The sequence below is a fragment of the Chiloscyllium plagiosum genome, unplaced genomic scaffold, assembly GCF_037043375.1.
Source record: "Chiloscyllium plagiosum isolate Xiang-an unplaced genomic scaffold, Cpla_swu_hap1 HiC_scaffold_50, whole genome shotgun sequence".
Classification (NCBI taxonomy): Eukaryota; Metazoa; Chordata; class Chondrichthyes; order Orectolobiformes; family Hemiscylliidae; genus Chiloscyllium; species Chiloscyllium plagiosum.
In genome coordinates this window covers 48,676,725-48,703,258 of record NW_028270188.1, presented here as the reverse complement: position 1 = coordinate 48,703,258, position 26,534 = coordinate 48,676,725, and the positions used below count along the sequence as shown (strand labels likewise).

Genomic DNA, 26,534 nt, shown 5'->3' with positions numbered 1-26,534 from the left:
CGACTGACCCATCACTCACCCAGACCCCACACCCCCGACTGACCCATCACTCACCCAGACCCCACACCCCCGACTGACCCATCACTCACCCAGACCCCACACCCCCGACTGACCCATCACTCACCCAGACCCCACACCCCCGACTGACCCATCACTCACCCAGACCCCACACCCCCGACTGACCCATTAAACACCCAGACCCCACACCCCCGACTGACCCATTAAACACCCAGACCCCACACTCCCGACTGACCCATCACTCACCCAGACCCCACACCCCCGACTGACCCATCACTCACCCAGTACCCACACCCCCGACTGACCCATCACTCACCCAGACCCCACACTCCCGACTGACCCATCACTCACCCAGACCCCACACCCCCGACTGACCCATTACACACCCAGACCCCACACTCCCGACTGACCCATCACTCACCCAGACCCCACACCCCCGACTGACCCATCACTCACCCAGACCCCACACCCCCGACTGACCCATCACTCACCCAGACCCCACACCCCCGACAGACCCATCACTCACCCAGACCCCACACCCCCGACTGACCCATTACACACCCAGACCCCACACCCCCGACTGACCCATCACTCACCCAGACCCCACTACCCAGACTGACCCATCACTCACCCAGACCCCACACCCCCAACTGACCCATCACTCACCAAGACCCCACACCCCCGACTGACCCATCACTCACCCAGACCCCACACCCCCGACTGAGCCATCACTCACCCAGACCCTACACCCCCGACTGACCCATCACTCACCCAGACCCCACACCCCCGACTGACCCATCACTCACCCAGACCCCACACCCCCGACTGACCCATCACTCACCAAGACCCTACACCCCCGACTGACCCATCACTCACCCAGACTCCACACCCCCGGCTGACCCATCACTCACCCAGACACTACACCCCCGACTGACCCATCACTCACCCAGACCCCACACCCCCGACTGACCCATCACTCACCCAGACCCCACACCCCCGACTGACCCATCACTCACCCAGACCCCACACCCCCGACTGACCCATCACTCACCCAGACCCCACACCCCCGACTGACCCATCACTCACCCAGACCCCACACCCCCGACTGACCCATCACACACCCAGACCCCACACCCCCGACTGACCCATTACACACCCAGACCCCACACCCCCGACTGACCCATCACTCACCCAGACCCCACACCCCCGACTGACCCATTACACACCCAGAGCCCACACCCCCGACTGACCCATCACTCACCCAGACCCCACACCCCCGACTGACCCATCGCTCACCCAGAACCCCACACCCCCGACTGACCCATCACTCACCCAGAACCCACACCCCCGACTGACCCATCACTCACCCAGACCCCACACCCCCAACAGACCCATCACTCACCCAGAACCCACACCCCCGACTGACCCATTACACACCCAGACCCCACACTCCCGACTGACCCATCACTCACCCAGACCCCACACCCCCGACTGACCCATCACTCACCCAGACCCCACACCCCCGACTGACCCATCACTCACCCAGACCCCACACCCCCGACTGACCCATCACTCACCCAGACCCCACACCCCCGACTGACCCATCACTCACCCAGAACCCACACCCCCGACTGACCCATCACTCAACCAGACCCCACACCCCCGACTGACCCATCACTCACCCAGACCCAGGCACCCCCAACTGACCCATCACTCACCCAGACCCCACACCCCCGACTGACCCATCACCCACCCAGACCCAGGCAACCCCGACCGACCCATCACTCACCCAGACCCCACACCCACGACTGACCCATCACACACCCAGACCCCAGACCCCCGACTGACCCATCACTCACCCAGACCCCACATCCCCGACCGACCCATCACTCACCCAGACCCAGACACCCCGACTGACCCATCACTCACCCAGACCCAGGCAACCCCGACTGACCCATCACTCACCCAGACCCCACACCCCCGACTGACCCATCACACACCCAGACCCCAGACCCCCGAGTGACCAATCACTCACCCAGACCCCACATCCCCGACCGACCCATCACTCACCCAGACCCAGACACCCCGACTGACCCATCACTCACCCAGACCCCGGCACCCCCGACTGACCTATCACTCACCCAGTCCCAGGCACCCCCGACTGACCTATCACTCACCCAGACCCCACACCCCCGACTGACCCATCACCCACCCAGACCCAGGCAACCCCGACCGACCCATCACTCACCCAGACCCCACACCCACGACTGACCCATCACACACCCAGACCCCAGACCCCCGACTGACCCATCACTCACCCAGACCCCACATCCCCGACCGACCCATCACTCACCCAGACCCAGACACCCCGACTGACCCATCACTCACCCAGACCCAGGCACCCCCAACTGACCCATCACTCACCCAGACCCCACACCCCCGACTGACCCATCACCCACCCAGACCCAGGCAACCCCGACTGACCCATCACTCACCCAGACCCCACACCCCCGACTGACCCATCACACACCCAGACCCCAGACCCCCGACTGACCAATCACTCACCCAGACCCCACATCCCCGACCGACCCATCACTCACCCAGACCCAGACACCCCGACTGACCCATCACTCACCCAGACCCCGGCACCCCCGACTGACCTATCACTCACCCAGTCCCAGGCACCCCCGACTGACCCATCACTCACCCAGACCCCACACCCCCGACTGACCCATCACTCACCCAGACCCAGACACCCCCGACTGACCCATCACTCACCCAGACCCAGGCACCCCCGACTGACCCATCACACACCCAGACCCCACATCCACGACTGACCCATCACTCACCCAGACCCAGACACCCCCGACTGACCCATCACTCACCCAGACCCAGACACCCCCGACTGACCCATCACTCACCCAGACCCCACACCCCCGACTGACCCATCACTCACCCAGACCCCACACCCCCAACTGACCCATCACTCACCCAGAACCCACACCCACGACTGACCCATCACTCACCCAGACCCCACACCCCCGACTGACCCATCACTCACCCAGACCCCACACCCCCGACTGACCTATCACTCACCCAGACCCCACACCCCCGACCGACCCATCCCCATCTGACCAATCACTCACCCAGACCCAGGCACCCCCGACTGACCCATCACTCACCCAGACCCCACACCCCCGACTGACCCATCACTCACCCAGACCCAGGCACCCCCGACTGACCCATCACACACCCAGACCCCACATCCCCGACTGACCCATCACTCACCCAGACCCAGACACCCCCGACTGACCCATCACTCACCCAGACCCAGACACCCCCGACTGACCCATCACTCACCCAGACCCCACACCCCCGACTGACCCATCACTCACCCAGACCCCACACCCCCGACTGACCCATCACTCACCCAGAACCCACACCCCCGACTGACCCATCACTCACCCAGACCCCACACCCCCGACTGAACCATCACTCACCCAGACCCCACACCCCCGACTGACCCATCACTCACCCAGACCCCACACCCCCGACCGACCCATCCCCATCTGACCAATCACTCACCCAGACCCAGGCACCCCCGACTGACCCATCACTCACCCAGACCCCACATCCTCATCTGACCAATCACTCACCCAGACCCTACACCCCCGACTGACCCATCACACACCCAGACCCCACATCCCCGACTGACCCATCACTCACCCAGACCCCACACCCCCGACTGACCCATCACTCACCCAGACCCCACACCCCCGACTGACCCATCACTCACCCAGAACCCACACCCCCGACTGACCCATCACATACCAGACCCCACATCCCCGACTCACCCATCACATACCAGACCCCACATCCCCGACTGACCCATCACTCACCCAGACCCAGACACCCCCGACTGACCTATCACTCACCCAGACCCAGGCACCCCCGACTGACCCATCACACACCCAGACCCCACATCCCCGACTGACCCATCACTCACCCAGACCCAGACACTCACGACTGACCTATCACTCACCCAGACCCAGGCACCCCCGACTGACCCATCACACACCCAGACCCCACATCCCCGACTGACCCATCACTCACCCAGACCCAGACACCCCCGACTGACCCATCACTCAGCCAGACCCAGACACCCCCGACTGACCCATCACTCACCCAGACCCCACACCCCCGACTGACCCATCACTCACCCAGACCCCACACCCCCGACTGACCCATCACTCACCCAGAACCCACACCCCCGACTGACCCATCACTCACCCAGACCCAGACACCCCCGACTGACCCATCACTCACCCAGACCCCACACCCCCGACTGACCCATCACTCACCCAGACCCAGACACCCCCGACTGACCCATCACTCACCCAGACCTCACAACCCCGACTGACCCATCACTCACCCAGACCCCACACCCCCGACTGACCCATCACTCACCCAGAACCCACACCCCCGACTGACCCATCACTCACCCAGACCCCACACCCCCGACTGACCCATCACTCACCCAGACCCCACACCCCCGACCGACCCATCACTCACCCAGAACCCACACCCCCGACTGACCCAGGCCCAGACACCCCGACTGACCCATCACTCACCCAGACCCCACATCCCCGACTGACCCATCACTCACCCAGACCCCACACCCCTGACTGACCCATCACTCACCCAGACCCCAAACCCCGACTGACCCATCACTCACCCAGACCCAGACACCCCCAACTGACCCATCACTCACCCAGACCCAGACACCCCCGACTGACCCATCACTCACCCAGACCCCACACCCCCGACTGACCCATCACTCACCCAGACCCCACATCCCCGACTGACCCATCACTCACCCAGACCCAGACACCCCCGACTGACCCATCACTCACCCAGACCCAGACACCCCCGACTGACCCATCACTCACCCAGAACCCACACCCCCGACTGACGCATCACTCACCCAGACCCCACATCCCCGACTGACCCATCACTCACCCAGACCCCACACCCCCGACTGACCCATCACTCACCCAGACCCCACACCCCCGACTGACCCATCACTCACCCAGACCCAGGCACCCCCGACTGACCCATCACTCACCCAGACCCAGGCACCCCCGACTGACCCATCACTCACCCAGACCCAGGCACCCCCGACTGACCCATCACTCACCCAGACCCCACACCCCCGACTGACCCATCACTCACCCAGACCCCACATCCCCGACTGACCCATCACTCACCCAGACCCAGACACCCCCGACTGACCCATCGCTCACCCAGACCCCACACCCCCGACCGACCCATCACTCACCCAGACCCCACAACCCCGACCGACCCATCACTCACCCAGACCCCAAACCCCCGACCGACCCATCACTCACCCAGACCCCACACCCCCGACCGACCCATCACTCACCCAGACCCCACACCCCCAACAGACCCATCACTCACCCAGACCCAGACACCCCCGACTGACCCATCACTCACCCAGAACCCACACCCCCGACTGACCCATCACTCAACCAGACCCCACACCCCCGACTGACCCATCACTCACCCAGACCCAGGCACCCCCAACTGACCCATCACTCACCCAGACCCCACACCCCCGACTGACCCATCACCCACCCAGACCCAGGCAACCCCGACCGACCCATCACTCACCCAGACCCCACACCCACGACTGACCCATCACACACCCAGACCCCAGACCCCCGACTGACCCATCACTCACCCAGACCCCACATCCCCGACCGACCCATCACTCACCCAGACCCAGACACCCCGACTGACCCATCACTCACCCAGACCCAGGCAACCCCGACTGACCCATCACTCACCCAGACCCCACACCCCCGACTGACCCATCACACACCCAGACCCCAGACCCCCGAGTGACCAATCACTCACCCAGACCCCACATCCCCGACCGACCCATCACTCACCCAGACCCAGACACCCCGACTGACCCATCACTCACCCAGACCCCGGCACCCCCGACTGACCTATCACTCACCCAGTCCCAGGCACCCCCGACTGACCTATCACTCACCCAGACCCCACACCCCCGACTGACCCATCACCCACCCAGACCCAGGCAACCCCGACCGACCCATCACTCACCCAGACCCCACACCCACGACTGACCCATCACACACCCAGACCCCAGACCCCCGACTGACCCATCACTCACCCAGACCCCACATCCCCGACCGACCCATCACTCACCCAGACCCAGACACCCCGACTGACCCATCACTCACCCAGACCCAGGCACCCCCAACTGACCCATCACTCACCCAGACCCCACACCCCCGACTGACCCATCACCCACCCAGACCCAGGCAACCCCGACTGACCCATCACTCACCCAGACCCCACACCCCCGACTGACCCATCACACACCCAGACCCCAGACCCCCGACTGACCAATCACTCACCCAGACCCCACATCCCCGACCGACCCATCACTCACCCAGACCCAGACACCCCGACTGACCCATCACTCACCCAGACCCCGGCACCCCCGACTGACCTATCACTCACCCAGTCCCAGGCACCCCCGACTGACCCATCACTCACCCAGACCCCACACCCCCGACTGACCCATCACTCACCCAGACCCAGACACCCCCGACTGACCCATCACTCACCCAGACCCAGGCACCCCCGACTGACCCATCACACACCCAGACCCCACATCCACGACTGACCCATCACTCACCCAGACCCAGACACCCCCGACTGACCCATCACTCACCCAGACCCCACACCCCCGACTGACCCATCACTCACCCAGACCCCACACCCCCAACTGACCCATCACTCACCCAGAACCCACACCCCCGACTGACCCATCACTCACCCAGACCCCACACCCCCGACTGACCCATCACTCACCCAGACCCCACACCCCCGACTGACCTATCACTCACCCAGACCCCACACCCCCGACCGACCCATCCCCATCTGACCAATCACTCACCCAGACCCAGGCACCCCCGACTGACCCATCACTCACCCAGACCCCACACCCCCGACTGACCCATCACTCACCCAGACCCAGGCACCCCCGACTGACCCATCACACACCCAGACCCCACATCCCCGACTGACCCATCACTCACCCAGACCCAGACACCCCCGACTGACCCATCACTCACCCAGACCCAGACACCCCCGACTGACCCATCACTCACCCAGACCCCACACCCCCGACTGACCCATCACTCACCCAGACCCCACACCCCCGACTGACCCATCACTCACCCAGAACCCACACCCCCGACTGACCCATCACTCACCCAGACCCCACACCCCCGACTGAACCATCACTCACCCAGACCCCACACCCCCGACTGACCCATCACTCACCCAGACCCCACACCCCCGACCGACCCATCCCCATCTGACCAATCACTCACCCAGACCCAGGCACCCCCGACTGACCCATCACTCACCCAGACCCCACATCCTCATCTGACCAATCACTCACCCAGACCCTACACCCCCGACTGACCCATCACACACCCAGACCCCACATCCCCGACTGACCCATCACTCACCCAGACCCCACACCCCCGACTGACCCATCACTCACCCAGACCCCACACCCCCGACTGACCCATCACTCACCCAGAACCCACACCCCCGACTGACCCATCACATACCAGACCCCACATCCCCGACTCACCCATCACATACCAGACCCCACATCCCCGACTGACCCATCACTCACCCAGACCCAGACACCCCCGACTGACCTATCACTCACCCAGACCCAGGCACCCCCGACTGACCCATCACACACCCAGACCCCACATCCCCGACTGACCCATCACTCACCCAGACCCAGACACCCCCGACTGACCCATCACTCACCCAGACCCAGGCACCCCCGACTGACCCATTACACACCCAGACCCCACATCCCCGACTGACCCATCACTCACCCAGACCCAGACACCCCCGACTGACCCATCACTCACCCAGACCCAGACACCCCCGACTGACCCATCACTCACCCAGACCCCACACCCCCGACTGACCCATCACTCACCCAGACCCCACACCCCCGACTGACCCATCACTCACCCAGACCCCACACCCCCGACTGACCCATCACTCACCCAGACCCAGACACCCCCGACTGACCCATCACTTACCCAGACCCCACATCCCCGACTGACCCATCACTCACCCAGACCCCACACCCCCGACTGTCCCATCACTCACCCAGACCCCACAACCCCGACTGACCCATCACTCACCCAGACCCCACACCCCCGACTGACCCATCACTCACCCAGAACCCACACCCCCGACTGACCCATCACTCACCCAGACCCAGACACCCCCGACTGACCCATCACTCACCCAGACCTCACAACCCCGACTGACCCATCACTCACCCAGACCCCACACCCCCGACTGACCCATCACTCACCCAGAACCCACACCCCCGACTGACCCATCACTCACCCAGACCCCACACCCCCGACTGACCCATCACTCACCCAGACCCCACACCCCCGACCGACCCATCACTCACCCAGAACCCACACCCCCGACTGACCCAGGCCCAGACACCCCGACTGACCCATCACTCACCCAGACCCCACATCCCCGACTGACCCATCACTCACCCAGACCCCACACCCCTGACTGACCCATCACTCACCCAGACCCCAAACCCCGACTGACCCATCACTCACCCAGACCCAGACACCCCCAACTGACCCATCACTCACCCAGACCCAGACACCCCCGACTGACCCATCACTCACCCAGACCCCACACCCCCGACTGACCCATCACTCACCCAGACCCCACATCCCCGACTGACCCATCACTCACCCAGACCCAGACACCCCCGACTGACCCATCACTCACCCAGAACCCACACCCCCGACTGACGCATCACTCACCCAGACCCCACATCCCCGACTGACCCATCACTCACCCAGACCCCACACCCCCGACTGACCCATCACTCACCCAGACCCCACACCCCCGACTGACCCATCACTCACCCAGACCCAGGCACCCCCGACTGACCCATCACTCACCCAGAGCCCACACCCCCGACTGACCCATCACTCACCCAGACCCCACAACTCCGACTGACCCACTCACCCAGACACCCCCGACTGACCCATCACTCACCCAGACCCAGGCACCCCCGACTGACCCATCACTCACCCAGACCCAGGCACCCCCGACTGACCCATCACTCACCCAGACCCCACACCCCCGACTGACCCATCACTCACCCAGACCCCACACCCCCGACTGACCCATCACTCACCCAGACCCCACATCCCCGACTGACCCATCACTCACCCAGACCCAGACACCCCCGACTGACCCATCGCTCACCCAGACCCCACACCCCCGACCGACCCATCACTCACCCAGACCCCACAACCCCGACCGACCCATCACTCACCCAGACCCCAAACCCCCGACCGACCCATCACTCACCCAGACCCCACACCCCCGACCGACCCATCACTCACCCAGACCCCACACCCCCGACTGACCGATCATTCACCCAGACCCAGATCCCCCTGACCGATCACTCACCCAGACCCAGATCCCCCTGACCGATCACTCAGCCAGACCCAGATCCCCCTGACAGATCACTCACCCGGACCCAGATTCCCCTGACCGATCACACACCCAGACCCAGATCCCCCTGACCAATCACTCACCCAGACCCAGGTCCTCCCGACCGATCACCCACCCAGACCCAGATCACCCTGACCGGTCACTCACCCAGACCCAGTTCCCCCTGACCGATCACTCACCCAGATCCAGATCCCCCGACTGACCGATCACTCACCCAGACCCAGTTCCCCCGACTGACCGATCACTCACCCAGACCCAGATCCCCCTGACCGATCACTCACCCAGACCCAGATCCCCCTGACCGATCACACACCCAGACCCAGATCCCCCTGACCGATCACTCACCCAGACCCAGGTCCCCCCGACCGATCACTGACCCAGACCCAGATCCCCCTGACCGGTCACTCACCCAGACCCAGTTCTCCCTGAGCGATCACTCACCCAGACCCAGATCCCCCGACTGACCGATCACTCACCCAGACCCTGATTCCCCCCCGACCGATCACTCACCCAGACCCAGATCCCCCTGACCGATCACTCACCCAGACCAAGATCCCCCGACTGACCGATCACTCACCCAGACCCTGATCCCCCCCGACCGATCACTCACCCAGACCCAGATCCCCCGACTGACTGATCACTCACCCAGACCCTGATCCCCCCCCGACCGATCACTCTCCCAGACCAAGATCCCCCTGTCCGATCACACACCCAGACCCTGATCCCCCTGACCGATCACTCACCCAGACCCAGAATCCCCTGACCGATCACACACCCAGACGCAGATCCCCCTGACCGATCACTCACCCAGACCCAGATCCCCCTGAACGATCACTCACCAAGACCCAGATCCCCCTGACCGATCACTCACCCAGACCCAGATCCCCCTGACCGATCACTCACCCAGACCCAGATCCCCGACCGATCACTCACCCAGACCCTGATCCGCCTGACCGATCACTCACCAAGACACAGATCCCCCGACCGATCACACACCCAGACCCAGATCCCCCTGACCGGTCACTCACCCAGGCCCAGATCCCCCTGACCGATCACACACCCAGACCCAGATCCCCCTGACCGGTCACTCACCCAGACCCAGATCACCCTGACCGATCACGCACCCAGACCCAGATCCCCCTGACCGGTCACTCACCCAGACCCAGATCCGCCTGACCGGTCACTCACCTAGACCCAGATCCCCCTGACCGATCACTCACCCAGACCCAGATCCCCCTGACCGATCACTCACCCAGACCCAGATCCCCCTGACCGGTCACTCACCCAGACCCAGATCCCCCTGACCGATCACTCACCAAGACCCAGATCCCCCTGACCGATCACACACCCAGACCCAGATCCCCCTGACCGATCACACACCCAGACGCAGATTCCCCTGACCGATCACTCACCCAGACCCAGATCCCCCTGACCGATCACTCACCAAGACCCAGATCCCCCTGAACGATCACTCACCCAGACCCAGATCCCCGACCGATCACTCACCCAGACCCAGATCCCCTACCGATCACTCACCCAGACCCTGATCCCCCTGACCGATCACACACCCAGACCCAGATCCCCCTGACCGGTCACTCACCAAGACCCAGATCCCCCTGACCGGTCACTCACCCAGACCCAGATCCCCCTGACCGGTCACTCACCAAGACCCAGATCCCCCTGACCGATCACTCACCAAGACCCAGATCCCCCGACTGACTGATCACTCACCCAGACCCCACACCCCCGACCGACCCATCACTCACCCAGACCCCACAACCCCGACCGACCCATCACTCACCCAGACCCCAAACCCCCGACCGACCCATCACTCACCCAGACCCCACATCCCCGACTGACCCATCACTCACCCAGACCCAGACACCCCCGACTGACCCATCGCTCACCCAGACCCCACACCCCCGACCGACCCATCACTCACCCAGACCCCACAACCCCGACCGACCCATCACTCACCCAGACCCCAAACCCCCGACCGACCCATCACTCACCCAGACCCCACACCCCCGACCGACCCATCACTCACCCAGACCCCACACCCCCGACTGACCGATCATTCACCCAGACCCAGATCCCCCTGACCGATCACTCACCCAGACCCAGATCCCCCTGACCGATCACTCAGCCAGACCCAGATCCCCCTGACAGATCACTCACCCGGACCCAGATTCCCCTGACCGATCACACACCCAGACCCAGATCCCCCTGACCAATCACTCACCCAGACCCAGGTCCTCCCGACCGATCACCCACCCAGACCCAGATCACCCTGACCGGTCACTCACCCAGACCCAGTTCCCCCTGACCGATCACTCACCCAGATCCAGATCCCCCGACTGACCGATCACTCACCCAGACCCAGTTCCCCCGACTGACCGATCACTCACCCAGACCCAGATCCCCCTGACCGATCACTCACCCAGACCCAGATCCCCCTGACCGATCACACACCCAGACCCAGATCCCCCTGACCGATCACTCACCCAGACCCAGGTCCCCCCGACCGATCACTGACCCAGACCCAGATCCCCCTGACCGGTCACTCACCCAGACCCAGTTCTCCCTGAGCGATCACTCACCCAGACCCAGATCCCCCGACTGACCGATCACTCACCCAGACCCTGATTCCCCCCCGACCGATCACTCACCCAGACCCAGATCCCCCTGACCGATCACTCACCCAGACCAAGATCCCCCGACTGACCGATCACTCACCCAGACCCTGATCCCCCCCGACCGATCACTCACCCAGACCCAGATCCCCCGACTGACTGATCACTCACCCAGACCCTGATCCCCCCCCGACCGATCACTCTCCCAGACCAAGATCCCCCTGTCCGATCACACACCCAGACCCTGATCCCCCTGACCGATCACTCACCCAGACCCAGAATCCCCTGACCGATCACACACCCAGACGCAGATCCCCCTGACCGATCACTCACCCAGACCCAGATCCCCCTGAACGATCACTCACCAAGACCCAGATCCCCCTGACCGATCACTCACCCAGACCCAGATCCCCCTGACCGATCACTCACCCAGACCCAGATCCCCGACCGATCACTCACCCAGACCCTGATCCGCCTGACCGATCACTCACCAAGACACAGATCCCCCGACCGATCACACACCCAGACCCAGATCCCCCTGACCGGTCACTCACCCAGGCCCAGATCCCCCTGACCGATCACACACCCAGACCCAGATCCCCCTGACCGGTCACTCACCCAGACCCAGATCACCCTGACCGATCACGCACCCAGACCCAGATCCCCCTGACCGGTCACTCACCCAGACCCAGATCCGCCTGACCGGTCACTCACCTAGACCCAGATCCCCCTGACCGATCACTCACCCAGACCCAGATCCCCCTGACCGATCACTCACCCAGACCCAGATCCCCCTGACCGGTCACTCACCCAGACCCAGATCCCCCTGACCGATCACTCACCAAGACCCAGATCCCCCTGACCGATCACACACCCAGACCCAGATCCCCCTGACCGATCACACACCCAGACGCAGATTCCCCTGACCGATCACTCACCCAGACCCAGATCCCCCTGACCGATCACTCACCAAGACCCAGATCCCCCTGAACGATCACTCACCCAGACCCAGATCCCCGACCGATCACTCACCCAGACCCAGATCCCCTACCGATCACTCACCCAGACCCTGATCCCCCTGACCGATCACACACCCAGACCCAGATCCCCCTGACCGGTCACTCACCAAGACCCAGATCCCCCTGACCGGTCACTCACCCAGACCCAGATCCCCCTGACCGGTCACTCACCAAGACCCAGATCCCCCTGACCGATCACTCACCAAGACCCAGATCCCCGACCGATCACACACCCAGACCCAGATCCCCCTGACCGGTCACTCACCCAGGCCCAGATCCCCCTGACCGATCACACACCCAGACCCAGATCCCCCTGACCGGTCACTCACCCAGACCCAGATCCCCTGACCGGTCACTCACCCAGACCCAGATCCCCCTGACCGGTCACTCACCCAGGCCCAGATCCCCCTGACCGATCACTCACCCAGACCCAGATCCCCGACCGATCACTCACCCAGACCCAGATCCCCATGACCGATCACTCACCATTACCCAGATCCCCCTGACCGGTCACTCACCCAGACCCAGATCCCCTGACCGATCACACACCCAGACCCAGATCCCCCTGACCGGTCACTCACCCAGACCCAGATCTCTCTGACCGGTCACTCACCCAGACCCAGATCCCCTGACCGATCACACACCCAGACCCAGATCCCCCTGACCGGTCACTCACCCAGACCCAGATCCCCCTGACCGATCACTCACCAAGACCCAGATCCCCCTGACCGATCACTCACCCAGACCCAGATCCCCGACCGATCACTCACCCAGACCCAGATCCCCGACCGATCACTCACCCAGACCCTGATCCCCCTGACCGATCACTCACCAAGACCCAGATCCCCTGACCGATCACTCACCCAGACCCAGATCCCCGACCGATCACTCACCCAGACCCAGATCCCCGACCGATCACTCACCCAGACCCTGATCCCCCTGACCGATCACTCACCAAGACACAGATCCCCCGACCGATCACACACCCAGACCCAGATCCCCCTGACCGGTCACTCACCCAGGCCCAGATCCCCCTGACCGATCACACACCCAGACCCAGATCCCCCTGACCGGTCACTCACCCAGGCCCAGATCCCCCTGACCGATCACACACCCAGACCCAGATCCCCCTGACCGGTCACTCACCCAGACCCAGATCACCCTGACCGATCACACACCCAGACCCAGATCCCCCTGACCGGTCACTCACCCAGACCCAGATCACCCTGACCGGTCACTCACCCAGACCCAGATCCGCCTGACCGGTCACTCACCAAGACCCAGATCCCCCTTACCGATCACTCACCCAGACCCAGATCCCCCTGACCGATCACACACCCAGACGCAGATTCCCCTGACCGATCACTCACCCAGACCCAGATCCCCCTGACCGATCACTCACCAAGACCCAGATCCCCCTGAACGATCACTCACCCAGACCCAGATCCCCGACCGATCACTCACCCAGACCCAGATCCCCGACCGATCACTCACCCAGACCCTGATCCCCCTGACCGATCACTCACCAAGACCCAGATCCCCGACCGATCACACACCCAGACCCAGATCCCCCTGACCGGTCACTCACCCAGGCCCAGATCCCCCTGACCGATCACACACCCAGACCCAGATCCCCCTGACCGGTCACTCACCCAGACCCAGATCCCCCTGACCGGTCACTCACCAAGACCCAGATCCCCCTGACCGATCACTCACCAAGACCCAGATCCCCGACCGATCAAACACCCAGACCCAGATCCCCCTGACCGGTCACTCACCCAGGCCCAGATCCCCCTGACCGATCACACACCCAGACACAGATCCCCCTGACCGGTCACTCACCCAGACCCAGATCCCCTGACCGGTCACTCACCCAGACCCAGATCCCCCTGACCGGTCACTCACCCAGGCCCAGATCCCCCTGACCGATCACTCACCCAGACCCAGATCCCCGACCGATCACTCACCCAGACCCAGATCCCCCTGACCGATCACTCACCATTACCCAGATCCCCCTGACCGGTCACTCACCCAGACCCAGATCCCCTGACCGATCACACACCCAGACCCAGATCCCCCTGACCGGTCACTCACCCAGACTCAGATCTCTCTGACCGGTCACTCACCCAGACCCAGATCCCCTGACCGATCACACACCCAGACCCAGATCCCCCTGACCGGTCACTCACCCAGACCCAGATCCCCCTGACCGATCACTCACCAAGACCCAGATCCCCCTGACCGATCACTCACCCAGACCCAGATCCCCGACCGATCACTCACCCAGACCCAGATCCCCGACCGATCACTCACCCAGACCCTGATCCCCCTGACCGATCACTCACCAAGACCCAGATCCCCTGACCGATCACTCACCCAGACCCAGATCCCCGACCGATCACTCACCCAGACCCAGATCCCCCTGACCGATCACTCACCAAGACCCAGATCCCCCTGACCGGTCACTCACCCAGACCCAGATCCCCGACCGATCACACACCCAGACCCAGATCCCCCTGACCGGTCACTCACCCAGACCCAGATCCCCGACCGATCACACACCCAGACCCAGATCCCCCTGACCGGTCACTCACCCAGACCCAGATCCCCGACCGATCACACACCCAGACCCAGATCCCCCTGACCGGTCACTCACCCAGGCCCAGATCCCCCTGACCGATCACACACCCAGACCCAGATCCCCCTGACCGGTCACTCACCCAGACCCAGATCCCCCTGACCGGTCACTCACCCAGACCCAGATCCCCCTGACCGGTCACTCACCCAGGCCCAGATCCCCCTGACCGATCACTCACCAAGACCCAGATCCCCCTGACCGGTCACTCACCCAGACCCAGATCCCCCTGACCGGTCACTCACCCAGACCCAGATCCCCGACCGATCACTCACCCAGACCCAGATCCCCCTGACCGGTCACTCACCCAGACCCAGATCCCCTGACCGATCACACACCCAGACCCAGATCCCCCTGACCGGTCACTCACCCAGACCCAGATCCCCCTGACCGATCACTCACCCAGACCCAGATCCCCCGAGTGACCGATACTCACCCAGAACGAGACTCCCCCCCATCGATCGCTGACCCAGAACAAGCTTCCCTCCCCCCCAACCGATCACTGACTGATTCCTGACTGTCTCGGGTCCCTCAGTAACTGCTCCCGATGGGTCCCTCAGTAGCTGACCCGATCCTGGCTGATCCCTCAGTAACTGTGAGATCTCTCCTTCTCCCCCTTCCCCTATCGAGCTGCTGAGATCTCACCAACACACCTTGGACTCTTTACTCTTGATCGGCGATAGATTCCACGTAGGGGGGACCTGCAGAAAGGAGAGAATCAGAGCGGTCACGAGGAACGGAACGGTGCTGCACCCAAAGCCAAGTCACCACCTTTCAGCCCAGGTCAAGGCTGCTTGCTGCTCGACTGTAGGGGCCATCACAGGTCTCACACCCATATCCACGAGATACCCACTGAGCAGCCAATGGAAATGCTTTCCAAATCTCCACACGGGGCGGGGGTGTCGTGATGCAGGACAAAGTTGGATGGACCAGTACCTCTTTGGCAATGACGAGGATCTGGGAGCGGTGTCGGAGCTGGGAGACTGAGGAGAGAAAAACCACGGGAAGCCGCTTGGACAAAACCCCATTTGAAGCCGGCTCAGTGCTTCGAGGCGGGAGTGGGCACAAAGGGGTGAGCTATCCGGGGCACCCCTGCTCACGATGGAGACCACAGCCTCGGAAACAGGAGCAGGCCAGACATTACACTGATCTCAGGGCCGGGGGAGTTGGGGTGAGGGGGAGGGTGAATTCACAGACAAACTTTACGTATTCCCTCGAGTCTGCGAGGTGAAGGAGACATCACATCAAGAGGCTTTGACTAAAGGACTCTATAGTGTTGAGAGAGAGAGACAGACAGACAGAGAGAGAAAGAGAAACAGAAGAGAGAGAGACAGACATAGACAGAGAGAGAGAGAGATGGACAGAGAGACAGACAGGAGAGAGGAGAGAGAGAGAAAGATGGAGAGAGAGAGAGAGACACACAGACAGAGAAAGAGACAGACAAACAGATAGGAGGGGGAGGGAGAGACAGAGAGACACACACAGACAGGAGGGGAGAGACAGACAGACAGAGAGAGAGAGACTGACAGACAGAGAGAGACACAGACTGACATCTTGATGAAGGGCTTATGCCTGAAACGTTGATTCTCCTGCTCCTTGGATGCTGCCTGACCTACTGTGGTTTTCCAGCAACACTCTCTTAACTTGACTTCCAATCCTCACTTTCTACTAGACAGCGAGAGAGAGAGACAGAGAGAGACAGAGAGAGTGAGAGAGAGTGAGAGAGAGGGAGAGACAGGCAGAAAGAGAGTGAGACAGACAGAGAGAGCGAGACAGAGACAGAGAAACAGATAGAGAAAGAGAGAGAGAGATAGACAGGCAGAAAGAGAGTGAAACAGACAGAGAGAGCGAGACAGAGACAGAGAGACATAGAACATAGAACATAGAAGAATACAGCGCAGTACAGGCCCTTCGGCCCTCGATGTTGCGCCGATCCAAGCCCACCTAACCTACATTAGCCCACTATCCTCCATATGCCTATCCAATGCACGCTTAAATGCCCATAAAGAGGGAGAGTCCACCACTGCTACTGGCAGGGTATTCCATGAACTCACGACTCGCTGAGTAAAGAACCTACCCCTAACATCTGTCCTCTACCTACCACCCCTTAATTTAAAGCTATGCCCCCTTGTAATAGCTGACTCCATACGAGGAAAAAGATTCTCACTGTCGACCCTATCTAAACCCCTAATCATCTTATACACCTCTATCAAGTCACCCCTAAACCTTCTTTTCTCCAATGAAAACAACCCCAAGTGCCTCAGCCTTTCCTCATACGATCTTCCTACCATACCAGGCAACATCCTGGTAAACCTCCTCTGCACCTGTTCCAGTGCCTCCACATCCTTCCTATAGCATGGCGACCAAAACTGCACACAATACTCCAGATGCGTCCGCACCAGAGTCTTATACAACTGCAACATGACCTCAGGACTCCCGAACTCAATTCCTCTACCAATAAAAGCCAGTACGCCATATGCCTTCTTCACCGCACTATTTACCTGGGTGGCAACTTTCAAAGATCTGTGTACATGGACACCAAGATCCCTCTGCTCATCCACACTACCAAGTATCTGTCCATTAGCCCAGACAGATAGAGAAAGAGAGAGAGAGAGACAGACAGGCAGAAAGAGAGTGAGACAGACAGAGAGAGCGAGATAGAGACAGATAGAGAGATAGAGACAGAGAGGCAGACAGACAGACACAGAGAGAGAAACAGACAGAGACAGACAGACATACACAGCTGGGGAGAAAACAGAGAGAGGGAACGAGAGATGGAAATGATTTCCTCTTGTGGGAGCTGAGGGGGGTGATGGGGAGTGGGGACAAGAAGGGTGAGAGGGGGTGCAGAGGGAGGTGATCTCAGGAACCATGTCCTGACACAGAGCAGGATGGAGATGTGAAATGCTGCTGAGGCTGACTGGGTCAAATGGAACGGTCAGAACAAGGTGTATAGAGTTGGGTGTAAAGGGGAAGTCATGGATTAGGGGATCAACAGGGGTCAATGGAGTGAAGGTACAGATCGATTATGATCTTCTCAAACAGAGGAGCAGACCCAAGGAGCTTTCCAACCTCCTCCTGTTCCATCACAGGGGAATGAGCTCATGATGAATGCTCTGTGTTCTCTTTGCCATCCCTACAAATGGTCACCTCCGAGGTACCCAGAGTAATACCACAGTCACACACTGCCCTGCTGGTCCCTGGGAGAGGATGGGGCCTACAGGACACTGACCATTCCAACCAGGTGTGCAGGGGTCAACGCTGACCCATCGTGTGGGAGGGGTTGGGTGCTGACAGAAAGGAAAACACTTCTTCATTTTTAAGACCTCTGTCTGGTCAGTCGCCATAGAACATTACAGCGCAGTACAGGCCCTTCGGCCCTCGATGTTGCGCAGACCTGTGAAATTAATCTGCTGCCCATCTAACCTACACCGGACATTATTATCCAAATGTGTGTCCAATGCCCATTTAAATGCCCTTAACGTCGGTGAGCCTCCTCCTGTTGTAGGCAGGCCGTTCCACACCCCTACTACTCTCTGAGTAAAGAAACTACCCCTAATATCTGTCCTATACCTATCACTCCTCAATTTGAAGCTATGTCCCCTCGTGTTAGTCATTGCAATCAGAGGAAAAAGGCTCTCACTGTCCACCCTGTCTCACCCTCTGGTGACTGCTCCATTAAGTCACCTCTCAACCTTCTTCTCTATAACGAAAACAGCCTCAGTTTCCTCAGCCTCTCTTCCTAAGACCTTCCTTCTAGACCAGGCAACATCCTGGTAAATCTCCTCTGACCCCTTTCCAAAGCTTCCACATCCTTCCTATAATGCGGTGACCAGAACTATACACAATACTCCAGGTGTGGCCACACCAGTGTCTTGTACAGCTGTAGCATGACCTCGTGGCTATGAAACTCAATCCCCTGACCAATAAACGCTAACACACCGTATGCCTTCTTAACAACCTCATCAACCTGGGCGGCAATGTTCAGGGATTTACGCACCTGGACACCAAGATCTCTGTGTTCATCTCCACTGCCAAGAATTTTACCATGAGCCCAGTATTGTGCATTCCTGTTACTCCTTCCAAAGTGAACTACCTCACACTTTTCCGCATTAAACTCCATTTGCCACCTCTCAGCCCAGCTCTGCAGCTTATCTACGTCCCTCTGTAACCCACAACATCCTTCTGCACTATCCACAACTCTGCCTACCTTAGTGTCATCCGCAAACTTACTAACCCATCCTTCTAAGCCCTCATCCAGGTCATTTATAAAAATGACAAACAGCAGTGGCCCCGAAACAGATCCTTGCAGTACCCAACCAGTAACTGAGCTCCAGGATGCACATTTCCCATCAACCATCACCTTTCAGCTAACCAATTTCTGATCCAACCCGCTAAATCACCTTCAATTCCGAAACTTCCTATTTTGTGCAACAGCCTATCGTGTGGAACCGTATCAGACACCTTACTGAAATCCACATACACCACATCAACTGCTTTACCCTCATCCACCTGCTTGGTCACCTTCTCAAAGAACTCAATAAGGTTAGTGAGACACGACCTACTCTTCATAAAACCGTGTCGACTAACCCAAATCAAATTATTTCTCTCTAGATGATTATAAATCCTCTCTCTTATAACCATTTCCAACACCTTACCCACAACCAAAGTAAGGCGCACTGGTCTATAAGTACCAGGGTTGTCTCTCCTCCCCTTCTTAAACAAGGGAACCACATTTCCTATCCTCCAGTCTTCTGGCACTACTCCTGTAGACAATGATGACATAAAGATCAAAGTTGAAACTTTATTGCTGGAACAGCACAGCAGGTCAGGCAGCATCCAGGGAACAGGAGATTCGACGTTTCGGGCACAGGCCCTTCTTCCTTCTCCTGTTCCCTGGATGCTGCCTGACCTGCTGTGCTGTTCCAGCAATAAAGTTTCAACTTTGATCTCCAGCATCTGCAGACCTCACTTTCTCCATAAAGATCAAAGCCAAAGGCTCAGCAATCTCCTCCCTGGCTTCCCAGAGAATCCAAGGATACATCCCATCTGGCCCAGGGGTCTTATCTATTTTCAGTCAGCCTTCAGGAGAAATGAAGCCCCAGTTTGTTCGAGATTGCCTTTCAGTTCTGGCCTCAACCTGAGAAATCTCATCAAGCCCCTCAAGTGAAACTCTTACGCCCATTTAATCAGAGGGAGGTGAGAGCCATGAGCTGTCTGATCAAGAACTTTCCCCTTAAACTTTGGTCACGGGACGTGGGTATTGTTGGTCAGGCTAGCGTAGATTGCCCAGAGAGCAGTTAAGATCCCACCCCATCACCGGGGATCTGGAGGCAGGTGAAGGCAGATTTCTTCCTCTACAGGACACGGGTGAACCGGAAGGGTTTTGACAAGAATCACCAGTAGTTACACAGGCCAGGGGCTTATGCCAGATTTTTACTAACCTCACATTTCATCAGATTGTTACGGCAAAGTTCAGGGTTATTAATCCAGCGATTTATTACTGTCACAGTGAAAAGGTTTACATGCTTTATCAGCAGAACATACAAGTGCGTCAAGCTAACAGAACAGGGTGCAGGATGCAGTGTTACCGAGAAGGTGCAGACAGACATTAACATTAACATTAAAGAGGTCCACTCAACAGCAGAGAAGAAGCTGTCCTTGAATCTGTTATAATGTGTACACAAACATTCCTATCTTCTGCCTGATTGAAGAGGGTAGAAGAGAGTCTAACCGGGGTGGGAGGGGTCTTTGACGTTGGCTCCTTCCCTGAGGCAGTGGGAGTGTAGAGAGAGTCAATGGACGGGAGCTTGGTGACTCACATGCGGACATAACTCTCTGCAATTTCTTTTCGTCTTGGGAAAAGCAGTTGGCATCCCACGCTGCACTGCATGCAGACAGAATGCTTTCTAATGGTGCACTGATAACAGTTGGTAAAGATCTTTCCGGGACAGGCTGAATTTCCTCAGGCTGCTGAGGGAGGCGACCAGAACGTCCACTGTGCCAGTGGCTCTCCATTGTAATTCCCCAGCCTGCCCACTTCCAAGTGCCCTGCAGCTCTGAGCAGGTGCCCTGAACCCTGACTCCCACTCGTCTCTCTCTGTACCCCCATTCCGTCCCTGAAGAGGCCATGGGGATGGACCCATTAACCAGAAGTCGTTACTCTCAGCGACGTGCTTATTGCCAGACGCAATGATGACAATTCCTTTTAGTTTTACAAGAGAGCTCCCCAGCAGTTCTCTCCCAGTGGGACACACACATCTCCAAAGGGGAGTCCCAAACCTTTCAGAGCACTGGTCCTCAATAAAGACTGAAAATGTGTTGCTGGAAAAGCACAGCAGGTCAGGCAGCATCCAGGGAACAGGAGAATCGACGTTTCGGGCATAAGGCTTATGCCCGAAACGTCGATTCTCCTGTTCCCTGGATGCTGCCTGACCTGCTGCGCTTTTCCAGCAACACATTTTCCGCTCTGATCTCCAGCATCTGCAGTCCTCACTTTCTCCTCGATAAAGACTCACAGGCGAGACTACCAGACAAAGGTCCAGATAATTAACTCACCACCCCCTTCTCCACGACCTCCTTGAGTTTGGAGCGGGTCATCTTGGGTTCCTGAAACAGACAGCGCAAGGTGAGAACAACATAGGAGAAAGGAGATGGAGATCCATGAACCTGTGACACACCCGGGAATTCCCACAACAGCTCCCACTGGGCCGGTCAGATCGAACACCCAGCCATCGGGGGACGGGGGGGGGGGGGGGGGGGGGAATGTTACCCAGGAATTACCACAACAGCTCCCACTGGGCTGGTCAGATCGAACACCCAGCCATCGGGGGGGGGGGGGATGTTACCCAGGAATTACCACAACAGCTCCCACTGGGCCGGTCAGATCGAACACCCAGCCATCGGGGGACAGGGGGGAATGTTACCCGGGAATTCCCACAACAGCTCCCACTGGGCCGGTCAGATCGAACACCCAGCCATTGGGGGACAGGGGGGGAATGTTACCCGGGAATTCCCACAACAGCTCACACTGGGCCGGTCAGATCGAACACCCAGCCATCGGGGGGACGGGGGGAATGTTACCCGGGAATTCCACAACAGCTCCCACTGGGCCGGTCAGATCGAACACCCAGCCATCGGGGGACAGGGGGGAATGTTACCCGGGAATTCCCACAACAGCTCCCACTGGGCCGGTTGGATCGAACACCCAGCCATCGGGGGACAGGGGGGAATGTTACCCGGGAATTCCCACAACAGCTCCCACTGGGCCGGTCAGATCGAACATCCAGCCATGGGGGGGACGGGGGGAATGTTACCCGGGAATTCCCACAACAGCTCCCACTCAGCCGGTCAGATCGAACACCCAGCCATCGGGGGATGGGGGGAATGTTACCCGGGAATTACCACAACAGCTCCCACTGGGCCGGTCAGATCGAACACCCAGCCATGGGGGGGACGGGGGGAATGTTACCCGGGAATTCCCACAACAGCTCCCACTGGGCCAGTCAGATCGAACACCCAGCCATGGGGGGTGGGAATGTTACCCGGGAATTCCCACAACAGCTCCCACTGGGCCGGTCGGATCGAACACCCAGCCATCGGGGGACGGGGGGAATGTTACCCGGGAATTCCCACAACAGCTCCCACTCGGCCGGTCAGATCGAACACCCAGCCATCGGGGGACGGGGGGAATGTTACCCGGGAATTCCCACAACAGCTCCCACTGGGCCGGTCAGATCGAACACCCAGCCATCGGGGGATGGGGGGAATGTTACCCGGGAATTCCCACAACAGCTCCCACTGGGCCGGTCAGATCGAACACCCAGCCATCGGGGGACGGTGGGGGGGGATGTTACCCGGGTTCTCTGTACATTCTGAGGGCTGCTGTTCTGACAGAGTGCCTGACCAAGGAAGTGGAGATGGGGGGGGGGGAAACGGAAACACTGTGCAGCATCCGGACATCGAGAAACGGTGAGGGAGGGGGGGGGCACTCACAAACAGATGTGGCTGCTCAGTATCAAACATGGCTGCTTTCATCATGGCCACCACGTGTTCATTGGTGATCACCTCCTGCAGAGAAAAATGGAGATCACATCACACAGAGTCTCAGCCCCTCAGCTCAGGGAGAGGGCACAACTGAAGGAATAACCCCCTCCGGCCCCCTCCCGGTCCCTAACACTCCCTCTGGTCCCCTTGATGAACTGATCACCCCCTCCAAATGCCTCCCGATCCCACAACCACCTCCAGCACTCTCCCTATCACGGTCACACCCTCCAACCCACCCGAAGAGCCATCCCTGTCCCTGTCCCCCAGCCCCTACACCCCAGCCCCTGTCCCTGTCCCCCAGCCCCTACACCCCGTCCCTGTCCCCCAGCCCCTACACCCCGTCCCTGTCCCCCAGCCCCTACACCCGTCCCTTCCCCTGTCCCCCAGCCCCTACACCCCGTCCCTGTCCCTGTCCCCCAGCCCCTACACCCCAGCCCCTGTCCCTGTCCCCCAGCCCCTACACCCCGTCCCTGTCCCCCAGCCCCTACACCCCGTCCCTGTCCCCCAGCCCCTACACCCGTCCCTTCCCCTGTCCCCCAGCCCCTACACCCCGTCCCTGTCCCTGTCCTCCAGCCCCTACACCCCATCCCTGCCCCTGTCCCCCAGCCCCCACACCCCGTCCCTGTCCCTGTCCCCCAGCCCCTACACCCCGTTCCTGTCCCTGTCCCCCAGCCCCTACACCCCGTCCCTGTCCCCCAGCCCCTACACCCTGTCCCTGTCCCTGTCCCCCAGCCCCTACACCCCGTTCCTGTCCCTGTCCCCCAGCCCCTACACCCCGTCCCTATCCCTGTCCCCCAGCCCCTACACCCCGTCCCTGTCCCCCAGCCCCTACACCCTGTCCCTGTCCCTGTCCCCCAGCCCCCACACCCCGTCCCTGTCCCTGTCCCCCAGCCCCTACACCCCGTTCCTGTCCCTGTCCCCCAGCCCCTACACCCCGTCCCTGTCCCCCAGCCCCTACACCCTGTCCCTGTCCCTGTCCCCCAGCCCCTACACCCCGTTCCTGTCCCTGTCCCCCAGCCCCTACACCCTGTCCCTGTCCCTGTCCCCCAGCCCCTACACCCCGTTCCTGTCCCTATCCCCCAGCCCCTACACCCCGTTCCTGTCCCTGTCCCCCAGCCCCTACACCCCGTTCCTGTCCCTGTCCCCCAGCCCCTACACCCCGTCCCTGTCCCTGTCCCCCAGCCCCTACACCCCGTTCCTGTCCCTGTCCCCCAGCCCCTACACCCCGTCCCTGTCCCCCAGCCCCTACACCCTGTCCCTGTCCCCCAGCCCCTACACCCGTCCCTTCCCCTGTCCCCCAGCCCCTACACCCCGTCCCTGTCCCTGTCCTCCAGCCCCTACACCCCATCCCTGCCCCTGTCCCCCAGCCCCCACACCCCGTCCCTGTCCCTGTCCCCCAGCCCCTACACCCCGTTCCTGTCCCTGTCCCCCAGCCCCTACACCCCGTTCCTGTCCCTGTCCCCCAGCCCCTACACCCCGTCCCTGTCCCCCAGCCCCTACACCCCGTCCGTGTCCCTGTCCCCCAGCCCCTACACCCCGTCCCTGTCCCCCAGCCCCTACACCCCGTCCCTGTCCCTGTCCCCCAGCCCCTACACCCCGTCCCTGTCCCTGTCCTCCAGCCCCTACACCCCATCCCTGCCCCTGTCCCCCAGCCCCTACACCCCGTCCCTGTCCCTGTCCCCCAGCCCCTACACCCCGTCCCTGTCCCTGTCCTCCAGCCCCTACACCCCGTCCCTTCCCCTGTCCCCCAGCCCCTACACCCCATCCCTGTCCCTGTCCCTGACCCCCAGCCCCTACACCCCGTCCCTGTCCCTGTCCCCCAGCCCCTACACCCCGTCCCTGCCCCTGTCCCCCAGCCCCTACACCCCGTCCCTGTCCCTGTCCCCCAGCCCCTACACCCCGTCCCTCTCCCTGTCCCCCAGCCCCTACACCCGTCCCTGTCCCTGTCCCCCAGCCCCTACACCCCGTCCCTGTCCCTGTCCCCCAGCCCCTACACCCCGTCCCTGTCCCCCAGCCCCTACACCCCGTCCCTGTCCCTGTCCCCCAGCCCCTACACCCCGTCCCTGTCCCTGTCCCCCAGCCCCTACAGCCCGTCCCTGTCCCTGTCCCCCAGCCCCTACACCCCGTCCCTCTCCCTGTCCCCCAGCCCCTACACCCCGTCCCTGTCCCTGTCCCCCAGCCCCTACACCCGTCCCTGTCCCTGTCCCCCAGCCCCTACACCCCGTACCTCTCCCTGTCCCCCAGCCCCTTCATCCCGTCCCTGTCCCTGTCCCCCAGCCCCTACACCCCGTTCCTGTCCCTGTCCCCCAGCCCCTACACCCCATCCTTGCCCCTGTCCCCCAGCCCCTAAAGTCCGTCCCTGACCCTGACCCCCAGCCCCTACAGCCCGTCCCTGACCCTATCCCCCAGCCCCTACAGCCCGTCCCTGCCCCTATCCCCCAGCCCCTACAGCCCGTCCCTGCCCCTATCCCCCAGCCCCTACAGCCCGTCCCTGCCCCTATCCCCCAGCCCCAACACCCCGTCCCT

At 61.0% G+C, this 26,534-nt stretch overlaps 1 protein-coding gene across 1 annotated transcript in view; it reads right to left on the bottom strand.

The window, feature by feature from the left end:
- gon4la (gon-4 like a) overlaps positions 1–26,534 on the bottom strand; it is a 58,515-nt gene that overhangs the window by 3,277 nt on the left and 28,704 nt on the right. Inside the window, exons 5-7 of the mRNA XM_087985161.1 lie at positions 23,958–24,032; positions 22,521–22,571; positions 16,616–16,663 (exon numbers count right to left, since the gene is read on the bottom strand). Coding sequence (XP_087841287.1) covers positions 16,616–16,663; positions 22,521–22,571; positions 23,958–24,032 — 174 coding nt within the window. The remainder of the gene's footprint in view (positions 1–16,615; positions 16,664–22,520; positions 22,572–23,957; positions 24,033–26,534) is intronic.